The sequence below is a fragment of the Coptis chinensis genome, chromosome 7 (genome assembly GCF_015680905.1).
Source record: "Coptis chinensis isolate HL-2020 chromosome 7, ASM1568090v1, whole genome shotgun sequence".
NCBI classification, from domain to species: domain Eukaryota; kingdom Viridiplantae; phylum Streptophyta; class Magnoliopsida; order Ranunculales; family Ranunculaceae; genus Coptis; species Coptis chinensis.
Window position 1 is genome coordinate 9,824,925 of NC_141462.1, and position 15,412 is coordinate 9,840,336.

General features: G+C 41.1%; 2 protein-coding genes across 2 annotated transcripts; one reads left to right on the forward strand and one right to left on the reverse strand.

Annotated features, from left to right (window-relative positions):
- Window positions 1-178: 178 nt before the first annotated feature.
- On the forward strand, window positions 179-676 carry LOC147485887 (uncharacterized). The gene has a single exon (XM_086573605.1). The coding sequence runs from the start codon at window positions 179-181 to the stop codon at window positions 674-676; it is 498 nt and encodes a 165-aa protein (XP_086429731.1).
- Window positions 677-1,230: 554 nt separating this feature from the next.
- On the reverse strand, window positions 1,231-4,203 carry LOC147485888 (uncharacterized). The gene is made up of 3 exons (XM_086573606.1): window positions 3,978-4,203; window positions 2,090-2,371; window positions 1,231-1,889 (listed from the first exon to the last, which is right to left on the reverse strand). Exons 1-3 carry the CDS (start codon window positions 4,201-4,203, stop codon window positions 1,231-1,233), a joined length of 1,167 nt encoding a protein of 388 aa, XP_086429732.1.
- Between the last annotated feature and the right edge of the window lie 11,209 nt (window positions 4,204-15,412).

The window sequence follows — 15,412 nt, forward strand, 5'->3', positions numbered from 1 at the left end:
TTTTTCCAGTTCCACCGCTGCCATAAACAAAAAATACACCTCCATTCTGTGAATATACTGCTTCTGTGACTGATTGGAAAACTTCACGCTGCTCAGTATTAAGGGCTTCATGCAATTTAACGTATGCATCACGTAATGCACAACAGTTGTAGTCAAGTTCTTTTGCAATTATTTAGAGATGTGGAAAAAGCCACCTCCAAATATAGTCATGCTGAACACTGATGGGACCTTGCAAGCTGGTTTGGCAGGCTATGGTGACTTATTTAGAGATGCAGAGGGAAAAGTACTCCTCATATACAAGGGAGGCTCTAGGAAAAAGTCAATATTACTTCTAGAATTGCTTGGCATTGAAGCTGGCTTGAGTATAGTAGTTAGAATGGGAATCCTTTCCTTGCAGGTCAATTCTGATTCAGAAAGAGCGGTGAACATCGTCAATGGGACAGAAGATGCCCCGTGGTATTGTTTGAATGTCTTGCAAGCAATAAAGGCACACAAGATGACTTTCACCAGTTTGGAAGTTACTCACATCTACAGAGAAGGCAATCGGGCAGCAGATTTTATTGCAAAGTCTTGTCATGAATATGCGAGTATAGCTTGTCATATAGGCCCTTTGGAGGATAAGCTAGCTGTAATAGCTCAGGAGGATGCGAGTGGTTGTACTTACACTAGATTTTAATTAATACAGGTCAGGGTCTGCCCAACCCTTAACTTCATAAAAAAAAAAAAAAAAAGCTCTTCTGCAATTATTTTATTCCCAGCTGGCATTTGGTCCTTCATATCTGGAAATGGAAAGTCCTTCACAGTTGCCAAAGTTTTTTCTCTTTTGAGCATGATATTTTCAATCTCACACAGAGTGTAATTTTTTATTTTCTCTTTTGATAAATTCAATGTCTGATTTCCATTGTTTCTTCTATACCGATATAAGATGTCTTCTCCAAGAGCATGATGATGTTTTTCCCATAATTTTTCAGGAAATGATATCTCGCACTTCAACATTAATGTCACAAATAGTTCACGTAACGCTTTAGGGCTTTGAAATCCGCTAGCCTCTTTCAGAGCATCATCCCACTCATTTGTCATCATCAAAGCATCAAGCAAACCTATATATATATATATATATATATATATATATATATATATATATATATATATATAAAAGATGTGCTAAATGAAATCAAATAATATACATGCATAATAGATGTGCCTCTGATTGTGAAAAGCTTTTAAATTTTATGGAGCATTCATTTTATAAGTTACCTGACATGTCGCTTTGAAAGTAGGATAAGTAGTTTCATTTACTGTTCTGATCTCTTCAAAGCTTCTAGGGCCTTTGATAATATTAAGCAACATACGCAAGTAAAATCTTTCTCCTGATGTAGGGTGAGCATAGTAGACATGGCAGATCTTTTTTTTACCACCACCTTTTCTTGGAGTCCACTCCCTACTTTTGGTTTGCCAAACCCATTTAGTGGGAAAATCCATATAAGTAAGTTCTCTAGCAGACGAGTACATGGCATTTGCTTTAAGCCACTTTGTAAACTTTGTCTTTGATGCATTCGCGCGCTCTATGACTTCTTCTGGTAGATCTTTATTACTGTAATAGACCATTTGCTCTCCTTCAAGATGAAATGGTAACCTTTCTACGCTTGGGTTTCTGTATTGAATTTCAAAATTCAATAACCTCAAACATGCTTCAAAAGCAGAAAGATAACGACAATCAAGAAAATGTTCAACTTCGTCTACATCTCTAATGGTTTGTTTCCCTGTGCCTACATCTGTCGCGACATTTTCGACAATAATAGCAATGGCTCTGTCTTTGCCCTTGTTAATATACTTGAAAAGATATTTTATCGACCTCGCCTTATTACAATGCTCAACATTTATGTGTGCTTGAAATTTCATACACAAATTGACATTATGCGGTATCACCTACCTATTGTCCAGTTCTTCACTTTTATCAAAAACTTTAACCGTGACTTTACGACCATTGTTTCTTCTCCTATAAACGGTGAAGTCATTGTGATCAATAAAAGGTTCACTGCAAAAGGCCTTAGGATAGTGTCCCTAGAGCACTTATTTTCCAACATACATGGCGAGCTTGAATTTAAATCTTCACAGGGCCCATGCATCATAAACTGTGTGACTGCTTCATATGCAACTTTATCTTCTGGGTCTAGAAGCTCTGCTGATATTAACTTATTTATCTGAGCAGGGGTCTTTGGCTTGGCACCATTTTCCAAGAAAAGCAATATATGAGCGTGTGGTAAACCCCTCTTCTGAAACTCTATTGTGTATATTGTTGCATAACAAAAGTTGGAAAGTGTTACTTCTCTAGCATAGTCAAAACTTGGAAAAACAAATTGAGTGGAAACTTTGGTGTACAAAAGAATATTGTTATTGCTTCAGAACAGATTATTTGCGCGTCTGTTGTTTTTTTCCAGCTTTGAATCCTCTTGTAGAATTTAGAGAGATGAACGTATCAAAGCAAAATATGGAATTACTCCTGATCCTGAATTACTTGACATCCTTCATACAGTTCATAGGACCAAAGGGGTACTCAAATTTAAATTTCTTTCTATAGTATATTTTGTTTCATTCAATTCTATCTGGAGCCATGTCTAAGGATTCATAAGTACATTCAAGTCTGAACTTAGCACCCGAACCATGTTCCTTTGGTTTTGTTCTAACTTATCTGGATTCGTCAACCCATAAATTAGTCCCGACTGGAGGTGTTATTGGTCTACTCTGCAGTACTGCACATGACTGAAGTGAAATTGTTGAGAAATGGTCAACTATCAAGTTAGACATCCTACCTGCATGGGTGGCTGCATCATTTAGAGTAGCTGAATCTAGTTGCCTATGGAGTAAGGCACTTCGTACCCAGTAGTTCCACTGCTTAATAAAATCATTCGGTATCTAAGATATCCTTTAATTTATTGGCATTAGTTCCCTTATTCTTTATTATCATTCGGTATCTAAGATTATCATTAGTAATTGAACTAAGTTTTCTAAGGAAATGCTATGTTAATAGGTGAAATTCTCTCTGGTGCTGGCTGATGAATACTTTTATTATGTGATCAATGCGTTGTTTATTCATGGAATATGTTATTTATAAATTTTGTGTGGTTTTCAGGCCCTGTACGTATCATGAAGGCGTCGTCAAAAGTGGGTGATAAGGCAATTATTGGCTGTAGAAATTGGAATGCCTACATAATCGCATTGGCTGCAATTTTTTTTTTGTGGTTTTTCCAATCTTTATGTTTTCCACTGTAAGTATTAAGTGAAGACGTCTATTGAAGTACATATAAATTTTGATATTTCGGTAGTTTCTTTGTTATCTAGGGAATTTACTATTAGTTTTGGAATCATACATATAAATTTTTAAAAATCTAAATGTATGAACAACTTCCTCTCCCTATCACATGTTGAATGATTTAGTTAGAGTTTTTTTTTTTTTTTTTTTTTGCACAATTGAGACTCAAACTTCCGTCATGTAATTTACTAAAACATCCAAAATTAGGGGAACTGGAATGGAAGTAAAAATAATGTATATATACATGATCGTTAATCCCAAATGGAACTATGCTTATGCATTTTATAAATGATAGGCAAAATAATTAAACATAAAGTCTGACCTGCCTAAGCTTTATCGAAATGTTTACACCGTTGCAAATCAGTCATTAACTCGTGTAGTTTTATTTCGAATACCCAAGCAACAATTTCAGGGGCATTTTCAGGTTTTAGTCCCTTAGAAACCTTGTCCAATGCCATTTGAATTTCAGGCCACTTGGGGTTGCAAGTAAATGTGGTGAAAATATCAAGAGTTCCAGCTCATCTGGAAATGGCTATGGCATCCTGATAATTTTGAACCATATATCTTGGACCAATGTAAAAGATGATGGTAAAACTAATCATTTGTCATTATATATTCATCTTCAAAGGTTGCAAGTGAGTTTTGGGGATTTAATTGAACTTACATGTAAAAGACGATGGTAAAACTAATCGCCTACCAACAGATGCAGGTTTAGTGTCCCCAGAAACAACAGCATCAACCAAACCTTGGTATAGTTCAGCACGAATCGTATGTTGGTTATTTCTAACCCATGAAAGCCTCATTTCCTTAACAGCAGTGTATACATCAACCCAAAATTGTTGCTTCAATCGACCACCTCTAAATATTGTTAGTTCTTCATTTGCTCTCATTTACATTCTAAAAGCACAATACTCTCTCATGGTAACATGTTTTCTCTTACCAACTTAATTTACTACCATTTATGTATTTGATTTCAGGCTTATACCCATCAACTCCATCAAGATATAAGAGAGGGTATTGCATTGACATAAAACTTGGAAAAGTCTCATCGATTCTCTTCAAGCCGTATCCTTTCTTGTCAACAACAACGTCGCGGTGACCTTGAGATTCATCTCCATTACCAACAATGAGACCAGCTACCTCATTAGAAGTTGGCAAGTTGTATACTCTTCCATCAGTCTATCTTGTACTAATGAGTCTTATACTAACATCAGCGATTTCAGATTCTGTAAATCTATCTCTGGCCATTCTGTAACTCTCAGCTATTCTGTTGTTTTCATTTAACATTTCAATGAGTCCTGCTATAATGTTTGGATCCAACAATTTTTTCTTTTCAATCTTCTTACTAAAGGAGTTCAATCTGTTTTGCACTTCATTGGCTGTATCATATACGTATAACTGGCCAAATTTAGGAATCTGACCTAGCATAAATAACAAAAACGAAATTAACACGTAAAGGATGACAAAATTATTAAGAAAAATCAAAAATCAAATTATTTTCTACATTGTTCATTAAAGAAAAGTATACATACTAAAACAATCTAATATTTTGCACTTCATTTGTTGTATATATGTATAACTGACCAAATTTAAAAGGCTAACCTGGAATTGGTAGAAAGGTTCCAATTTTGTGATGATTCTGCCCACTGATCTTATAAACATATGACCCCTTTCTGTTGTTTATTTTTTTTATCAACCACTCCTCCAGTTGATGTGAAAGCAATCATCGAGTTATACGCCCGTATATTTTCTCTATAATTTGCTGACATTGTACCACTTTCATAATCTAGTAGTTGGTTTAGGAATGGAGGTGCATAAGCCAGAACAGGAAGTTGAACTTTTCCATGTACGCAACATATTGCAAACTTTGGTTTTTTGGTTTGTCTTGTTTGCCCAACCCTTTCTTCATACCATAATATTGCTCCACAAAAAGAACACACACAGTTTGGTTCTCCAAAATTTCATGCTTCTTGAAAATTTCTTGTGTAAAAAATTAACAAAATAACACAGTTAAAATTTTTACATTCTAAATATCAAAATAATATATATTTAGATTCTTACTTGTATGTCACTTTCTCCAAGCATCATGTCTTCATATGAATTGCTTTCTTCATCACCATCTGATTCACATCCACTGATTTGTGAATAGTATTTATCATCTCTGAGCGAATCAAAACAATTTCTTTTTCTCTTGAGGTATGTTTTTTTTTATGGGAATTTCTTTCATTAAATCCTTCTTTAGCTGATTTTGCAAATCATCAACACCTAGAGGTCTATTCCTCTTTTTTGCTAAAGAAGACATCCGATTAGATCGATTAAATTTACATTCTTCTTTACTTAGTACTGGAGTACTAAGAATTGGTTTTTTCGCCAAACAATTTTCTGGGTCATATATGTTTGTTCTTGATCTTATTGCAGCTCTAGGTTTAGTTGTACTATGTGCTGCTCTGCCGCTATTTATAGCGCTTTGCTGTCCCTCTTGCAACCATATTAGAATTGTAAGTTGCATTAGACATAAAATTATTATAAGAACTACTAAAATTTACTAAAACAAATATAATAGCTATCAATAAAAGCAAGAGGCATTGTAAAGACTTGTCTGTGTACGCTAGTCAAACGTGCTATGTTATATCTGACCCAAAGCAACAAAATAATGGCAAAGAGGCTTTAGTCCTACTTTCTACCCTTGATGCCTAGGCATCTTTGAACAGTATCGTGGCATTTCTAAGTCCCCATCTCCAAGCAAAAAAAAAATCGAATCAAACATAACATAAACAGTAAGAAGAGTACCTTATTTGGTGAATAATGTACAGGTTTTGGTTGAGTATAGAGACGGTAAGGAGGTGTTTTGGTTGAGTATGGTAATAGGTTTTTGGTTGAATGTGTATAAGTGAATAGTAGATTAGGGAGAATTAAGCAAATCTAGGGAGGTATTTATAATTATTTAGCATTCCTTTTTTATAGGAGTCTCTAATATGGTGATTCTCAATTATTAGCATTGCTTCAATTACTACGTGATTTGTATATATATAGGAGATAAGGCATGATTTCGTAGGAGGCTCAATTACTACATGATTTGTATATATCTTAAATTAGATTTTTTTTTTCAATTAACTAGAAGTTATTGTACTGTGTGTGTACATATACAACTCTTAGTTTGTGTGTGATTGTGTGTACGTTTAGAAAATATATCTCAATGTGTGTGGGTGAGTCTGTGCATTTTAGAATATTGCACTCGATTCACACTTCCCCCCTCCCCCTTCCTGCCACCCAGTGCAGTACCCCTCTTTCTCATTAAAAGATTTGTTATGATGAAAAACCAAAAAATGCAGAGATATCTATGACTTTTGATACTAATAGTAGTTGATATATAGGCGAATGATGTTCTGGGTAGACTTAGCTATTGATTGATTTTGTTGTTGCTGTTGTTATTAGTTTTCCTCCTTCAGTTGGAACCAGTATATAACTAAACTCAATATTGGACCTAGACAGATTGTTTATAAACCGAGTTTTAAGTAAATAATTAATTTAATTTAGCCCAGAAAGTAAATTCCCAAGGCTGACTCCTTCAAGAAGAAACATGCCATGCACCTGTATTACAACTTTTCTCTATATCTGATACATTGGACCGAGTAAGAAAGTCTACCAATATTGAAGTGTTTTCAAACATGCTAAATGATACAATCTCTAAAGAAGAAGGATATGATGGCTTCACAGGGAACCTAGTGCAAAAGTCTCCCTCTAATTCTACAGTTTCAACTTTGGTATAAAATGTATTCAACCACTTCTTTAATGTATATCCATCATAGATCATTCACCGTTCTGCCCTCTACCAACGTCATGAGACCTTCCCTCACTTTTAGGAATTGTTTTCCCTTTCAAGAAATTCTCAGAATCATTTCCATAAAGGCTGGCCCTTCTATTTGCATGTGCCTTTTGAAGTGTTTCATGACCCCACTCTACCCATCTCCCTTTGTCCAACCTCGTCCTCCGGCAAAGACTTAACATTCCGATTACGTTTATGAGTTCCATCCATATTACAAAAGGCATGGACTGTGATGCCACGGTCTCTAGAAACAAATAGAAATTCTCTAAAAGAAACATCCTTGTGCTGATCGTATGCATCCCCATAATGGCCCCACGCCAACGATTTAACATCAGAAATAAGTGAACAATCCTCAGATCTCGGAGAGGTACTTTCAAGTGAAGGAACATCTTCTACTGATCCAGAAGTACTCGGGATATTGTCTAATGAGTTTAGCTGTCTAAGGGTTGTCTGTTTTGATGAAGAAAAAGAGTTTGAATCATATCACCTGCCCAGGTCATCCGTGCCTGCAGATTGAAAAGATAAATTGGCAGTGAAGCACAGGGTTCAAGTTCAAGAAAAGAGAAGCAAGCGAAAGGTAAGAAGTCGCACCAGTGAGAGGGAGCAATGACGCTTCACACTGATGTGAAAGCAATAGCAGCAGTTCCCTTGTTGGAGAAATAAAAGCTTCACAGAATTTAGAAAGGTCAAGTTTGGTTGAGTCCCACTTCCTTAAGAATCGTATAATAGCAGGACCATCAACAGCCTGACTACCGCAAGAATAAACCATTTTGAGCCTACCAATAAAGAAAAGAAATGGCAATGAATCGATGATAAAAAGAAAATAGTACGACAATCGACCTGCAGGTTAAAAACATTGTTTGTCTAACTTTGAGATGAAAAAAATACACAAACATAGTGTGTGGTTTCTAGGTTTCCCCACACATGAAATTCTGCCAGACTTAACTTGTACCCAATGTTTCTTTTATTTTTGGATCTTCATGCAAGTATGTTCTCTGTCCCTAATTTGGAATTTCAAATTACGTATCAGTTCAATTATGCATTCCCTGATAATATCCCTAACTCTCGATAATAAATTTAATCTATATAAAGTAAGCTCGTGATTGAACATTCCACAACAAAACAGACAGAAAATAACAAAGAAGTTAATCTATATATATATAAAAAGTAAGCTCACCGTTTGTATAAAGTGACTGCTCTTTCTTTTCTTCCTCATTTACATATACTATTACTACCACAAAACAATTATTCATAATTTGATATATTCTAGTTTTCAATATTTTCACCTCCAAGAAATTTCTAACAATCAGAGCCGTGGAATTAGATCGAATAACATGAAATCAAAGTCCTATGTTCGTAATTCAAAAAGGTTGTAATACTCATAAAAAATAGGTAAGAGAAAACAATGTACCTAGTTGTTTGTAGGACTTAGCTTATCAGCACTCTTTGAGTGTGTTATGCCATTACCTGAAGCGGAAGCCATGAGAACAGATGTGGGCAAGAGATGATAGGTTCCTTTAGTGCGGATTGAAGAACTCTGTGGAGTTTGTGAACTAAAATATTTCTCACATGTCCAGCAAAAGAACGTGAACTCAGATTTATTAGAAAAGATATCCCTAAACATCAATGCAACAACCTACACGTAATGGGATGACCAAAAATAGAAAGGTTGAACTAAGAAGAATATTCACCAATTACCACTCCCTGATTCGCATACAAAAAGTCATGAGGGTTCTGGACTCTTAACAGAACAGGATAAGTGAAAAGAATGAAAACCTCTAAAGTATTTTGCACTTATTATTCTTCTAGATATGTCATCTCTAAGCATTTGGCGAGGAGGAAACTCTTGAAGTCTTCTGCCTCCACATGCAAAGTAAACCACATATACAGAAACATATTTTTCAATCCAAGTTGGAGTTTGTAACCATGCCATCAAAGGTGTGGTCTCATGGGGGTTACATAAAATTTCGAGTTGATTTACTTTGCCTCTCACTTGTTTTCAATCTAGTTGGCCACGGTTTCTCAGTTGTAACGCAGACATACAACAAAGAAAAATTGAAAAGCGGTATAGTTTTGACGAAAAAGTAAAAGAAAACACACTACAAATTTTTAGTAGGTGTAGGGGAGCGATATCCTCATAGGGCATCGCATTCGCGAGGAGCATAAGCGAACTGAAGATATCGACCTCCAAGACGGACACGAACAAATACCCTAGCAGTACACGAGTCGCGGCGGCATAGATGAATCCAAGGCGACCTCCAAGACCGACCTGCGAGCGGCTCGAGTAGGTGGTGCGAACGAAGATATCTCAGTACGAACACTTTGCCAGATACAGAACGCTTCGGATAGAAACACACCCCACCGGGTGTAATGATTGCCAAGATCTTAGTGGTAATCTCATCACCGGGAAATAGGGACTACCGCATCTACCCCCAATCATAACAGGGCATATCCAAAATCCAATTCAACACTCATCCGCGATCTCCACCCTACATTTGCACAAAAGAGTACACGTGTCAGAAGGATCTCCTCTCCCTGAAATCTATAAATACCACCCTCTTTGAACTACGTCGGACCGATTCTTCTCTCCCCAGAAAAGGAAAAGCGAGAAGATAATGTGGGGCGGTTAAGCTCCACAAATGACCTCGGTCACATCCAAAATCCAAACCCCTCCCGTTCTTCCTTGTTGTAATTAGGAGAAGATCAAAACACTCCTTTACATTGGCGCCGTCTGTGGGTTCGATTACTGGAGAGCCACTTTAGATCAGTTCATCCATCTCTAACTCTCCAGCCCACGAAGCATGGTTAGCATAGAAGATCAAGTTCAGAACCTTGCCCACCAGTTGGGAATAACGAATGAGAGCATTTCCTTGCTCAGGGAGGAAAATGCTACTTTACGTGCTCAGGTGGATAGTTACCAGCAACAACAAGTCGGCAACGGAGCCGAAAGCACAAAGATCAATGGCGTTAATCGGCCAGATTAATGAGTTATCCCAAAGGATTGGCGGACCACGCGCGAAGAAGGATTCGACCGCAGTTATTGTGCACAAGATGCTTAAGACGTATCGCGCATCTCCGTTCACCGCAGAGGTCCTCGATAAATCCTCTCCACCGCGACTTTATCCAGCCACGCTTTCCCATATATGTATGCGGCGGCAGACATGCCCCCCGGTCATGTGGCTCGCTATATTCGAGTTTGGCACTTTTACAGCTCACGAGAGTTTGATTATCTCCACCTGCAGATTATTTCCGGCCCCTCTCCAAGGATGGCGGCTCTCGATTGGTTCTTTTCAATCGAATCGATTCTATAAACACCTTCAACAGCGGCTAATTTTTTGTTACCAAGACGTCCCACAACAGCGGAAGAAGGCGGATCTTGATTCTCTGTTTCAATTATCATTCAAGGAGGACGAAACTATTCGTGAATTCCTAGGACGGTTCAAGGCGACTAGCGTGCATGGAAAGTGGTTTGAAAGAATCTTTTCGCCACATCGCCTTTTCCATGCTTGCCGAGAGTCGCGAAACACCGACCTCGCTAGGTCGTTGATGAAGGAACGCCGGAGACATTGTCCGAGCTCTACGCCAGCGTGGACAAGTACATCAAGTTGCGAAACTTTAAAACTCCATGGTTTATCGAGAGAACCACGAGGTCGCCGGTCTCGGATCGTACCCACGGGTCAAGAAGCGCCGCCGTGTCGCTTGCACCAAAGCTTTCGTGCGACCGGATAACAGCGAGAGTTCGGCTGTTACGACCGCGTTCCCCGGTCACATCTTGGATAAGATTAAGTGCGCCCCATTTTTCCGGCCAAACATCAGGCAGCCCTTGAGATCGACTGGCAAGCCTTTTTGTGCATTTCACAAAGCAAAGTGCCATGAAACTGATGCATGCTGGGGGCTCAAGCATTATCTCCAAGACCTGGTGGAAGATGGTCATATCAAACAATACACTAGCATTCCTGATGGCGACCTGCGTCACAAGTTGATGGCTCGTCGTGTACGTAGTCGATCTCCACCTCACCGTCACCACCAAGGGGTACAGGCTCGTCCTCACAGTAGAGGACGCTCCCGTGATCGTTCTCGTCACGAGAGAAGGCAGCACTCGTCCGATCGTGACAATGCCCGCACTATTCATGTGATTACCTTTCCGGACGATTCCGTGACCTCTTCCCGAGAGAAAAGACGTCGGGTAGGCGCTCTTCAGGAAGTCTATCATTTTACTTCACAGGCAGCCCACGCCCCGCGGGGTTCAGGTCGCAGCGCAGGCGATATCATTTTCACAGAGGCCGACTTAAGCAAAGTCTGCCTTCCTCATAATGACGCATTGGTAGTTCATGTCAAAATCAGCGACTGGACAGTCAAGCGCGTCCTGATCGACCCTGGCAGTTCCTGCGACATCTTATTTTACCACACCATGCAAGAGATGAACCTCCCCAAGTCCGTTCTCGTAGTCCCAATCGCCCCCCTTTACGGGTTCAATGGCTCCAGAGCCGACCCCATTGGTGACATTATCTTACCAGTATCGGTGGGATCTCGAGAGGATAAGATTACTTGTAATACACGGTTTTGCGTTCTCGACATTAAGTCGTCCTACAATGCCATACTGGGGCGACGCTGGATCCATCAGATGCAAGCAGTCCCATCAACATTGCATCAAGTTCTACGTTTCCCAGGACCTAGGGGAATGATGGAACTTAGAAGCAATCAGCTTGAAGCGTATCACTGTAACCAGATAGTATCAACCAGTGAGACTGTCGATGGACTAACACCCATCATACACGAGCCCACCAGTTACACAATGGCACATGATTTAGTGGCCGGAGTCCAGACTCGACCTGCCAAGCAGAACGCTGGGGGCTCCAGCAAGCCAATACCTGCAGTCGCTCCCCGACTCATTCCTCCACAAGCAAAGCTACCCAGCATTGATACAAAATCAGCCTCCCCATCGACTAGAGTGTCAAGAATCGCTTTGGATTGTGGTGGGCCAACACACGTGCCAACAACAGCCGTACCACCAGTGTTCATACCTCCAGTGCTGTATCCACAGCTCGGGGATGCCCCCATCAACGCTGATGCTCAAGTCGTTCAAACCCCAACTGCTAGCCAGACTAGCCCAGAGCACGTTCAAGACCCCCTTGAGAGCGAACTACCAAGCAGCGCTCCACCATCCGTTGTAACACCTCCAGTGGCAGAAAAAGAAAGAGTGAACTTAGGCACCGCTGACGACCCCAAGTTCGTCTATGTAGGGGCCAACCTCGACCCCATGTTAAAGACCCAAATTTTGTAAATTTTTATCTATGAATAAAGATGTTTTGCTTGGTCGTATATATTGATGTGTGCGAGTCGATCCTCAAATCGCATGCCATAAGTTAAATGTGAACCCCAATGCTAAACCCGGTCAACAACGACCTCGTAGACTATCCCTGCGCTTTCAAAAAGCCATCAACGACGAGGTCGAAAAACTCAAGCAAGTCGGTTTCATCAGAAAGGTAGACTACCCCGAGTGGATTGCAAATATTGTCGCCGTCCCCAAAAAGAATGGCACAGTTCGCCTATGTGTCGATTTCACAAATGTCAATCAGGCCACGCCAAAAGACAGTTTTCCCTTGCCTCGCATTGACCAACTTGTCGACCAAACCTGTGGTCATGAGCTCCTCTCCTTTATGGATGCGTACAGTGGGTACAACCAAATCCCACTCGCCGAGGAAGATCAAGAGAAGACTTCGTTCATTACGGAGCAAGGGATCTATTGCTACAACGTCCTCCCGTTCGGTCTGAAGAACGCCGGAGCGACATACCAACGCCTTGTCACTGACATGTTCCAAGACATGTTAGGCGACACCATGGAGGTCTACATTGACGACATGGTGGTCAAAAGCAAAAAAGCTGGTGATCATCTCACCCACCTCGAACAAGCGTTCTCCAGACTACGCCATACGGGCATGAAGTTGAACCCAGAAAAATGCCTCTTTGGGGCGTCCTCCGGCAAGTTTTTAGGGTATCAGGTGTCGCAGCGTGGGATCGAGGCAAATCCTGACCAGATCCGAGCGTTCTTAGATATGCCCGATCCACGCACAAAGAAACAGATACAGAAATTGTCGGGAATGGTCGCAGCACTCAACCGGTTCATATCAAGGGCCTCAGATAAGTGTAGACCGTTCCTGCAGCTCCTCAAAAAAGGCGAGCCGTTTTCATGGAGCGATCAATGCCATCATGCATTCGCTACTCTCAAAGAGTATCTCACCACGCCTCCCGTCTTAGCCAAACCAATTTATGGAGAGACACTGGGGCTTTATCTAGCCGTATCCGATTTCGCCATCAGCTCAGTTCTCTTTAAAGAGGAGAACAATTCAGATAAACCAATCTACTTCACGAGTAAGACGCTCACGCCAGACAAAAAGAATTACGCCTTCCTGGAACGAGCTGTACTTGCTTTGTTGTATTCCGCACGGAAGTTCAGGCCGTACTTTCAGGCACATCAAATCAAAGTTCTTACCGACCTTCCATTGAAGAAAGTCCTTCACAAAGAAAACAAGACTACTCGAATGGCAGTTTGGGCCGAAGAACTCGGAGAACACCACATAGAGTTCGTCCCCCGCACTTCTCAGAAAGGTCAGGTCGTCGCCGATTTCCTAGCAGATTTCCCAAAGAGAGGACCCCGGTAGGGAACAAGAAACCGAGCTCCCGACACAAAAAACGAGAGTCAAATCGCCCTGGTCTCTCTTTGTGGATGGTTCGAGTAATCTCGGTGGAAGTGGCATCGGAGTCGTCTTAGTTTCCCCCGACGGAAATATGATTGAAAAGTCAGTCCGCATTGACTTTGCAACTTCCAATAATGAGGCGGAGTGGGCTAATTAGGGGACTAAGGATGGCGCCACCGGGTGTCGAAGAGATCCAAGTTTTTAGTGACTTCATGGCCCGGTCGCTTAGCCAGGTTGCAAAAGAGTACACTACCCACGAAGGTAACCTTTCCAAGTATCTTCAGGTCGTTCATCAGTTATTGCCTTCTTTTAAGCAGGTACACATACATCATTTCTTGCGTGAGGAGAACCGCCACGCAGACAGTTTAGCTTACTTGGCTACCCGGACCCGAAATGCGCGTTCCCGACAAGTTCTCATAGAAGTCGTCGATCGACCTGCATACCAAGTCGACCACACCTTGATGATAAGCGACCTATTTCCTCTCTCCGCCAGTCAGTTGAGCCAAACATGGATGCAGCCCATCATCGATTATATCCAAAGACGCACGCCCCCCGGGAGCGTACCAAGGCCGCGCAGTCCCATATCAAGCTCGTCGTTATTGTTTAGTCCAAAACAAGGCGTTTCAGAAATCGGCCGGTGGCCCACACTTACGGTGCATTACCCCAGAACAGGGTCAATTAATTTTTGCAGAAATCCACGAAGGAGAATGTGGAAATCACGCCGGCGGCCGCTCATTAGCTCACAAGGCCATCTCTCAAGGATATTTCTGGCCCCGGATGCAGATCGATGCTAAAGCATACGTCCTCAAATGTCTCAAATGCCAAACGTTCGGCCACAATATCATCCAACCTGCTCGCGAACTGATCAGCATAGCGAGCCCGTGGCCATTTCACATGTGGGGCATGGACATTATGGGACCATTCATCCCACAGAAGAGTACTGGCTTCCGCTTTGTCCTAGCTGCCACCGACTACTTCACCAAGTGGGTCGAGGCCATTCCTCTCGCACACGTCAAAGAGTCCCATGTCCGAAACTTCATCTGGACTCACATTATCACCAGATTTGGTTTACCACATACACTAGTAATGGACAATGGGCCTCAATTCAAAGGCGAAACAAAAAGAGTTCCTAGCCAAGTGGAAGATCATTCATCGTTCTCTACTCCAAAGATGCGCTTTCGAGTAATGGCCAAAGCGAAGCCCGGTAACAAAGCAATCTGGAGAATCTAAAGAAAAGATCGAAAAGAACAAAAGCCGATTGGCCAAATCGGTTGGAAAATATTACGTGGGCTCACCGTACCCGCGGCCGATCTAGCACCGGCGAATCACCATTCTCCTTGTGTTATGGCACGAAGCCGTAATTCCTACCGAAATGACCATCCTTTACGACTTCGCTCGAACTTGTAGAATCCGGACCGCAACGACTCCGTTTTAGCGAGAAATCGACTGCTTTCGAAGAAAGGCGCCGATCTAGCTGCCATCGAGTCGCGTCTTATCGGCAAACTCAAGAACTCCTACAACAAAGCGAGTTCATCCTAGGTCTTTTCAACACGGAGACCTAGTGCTCAAAAAAGC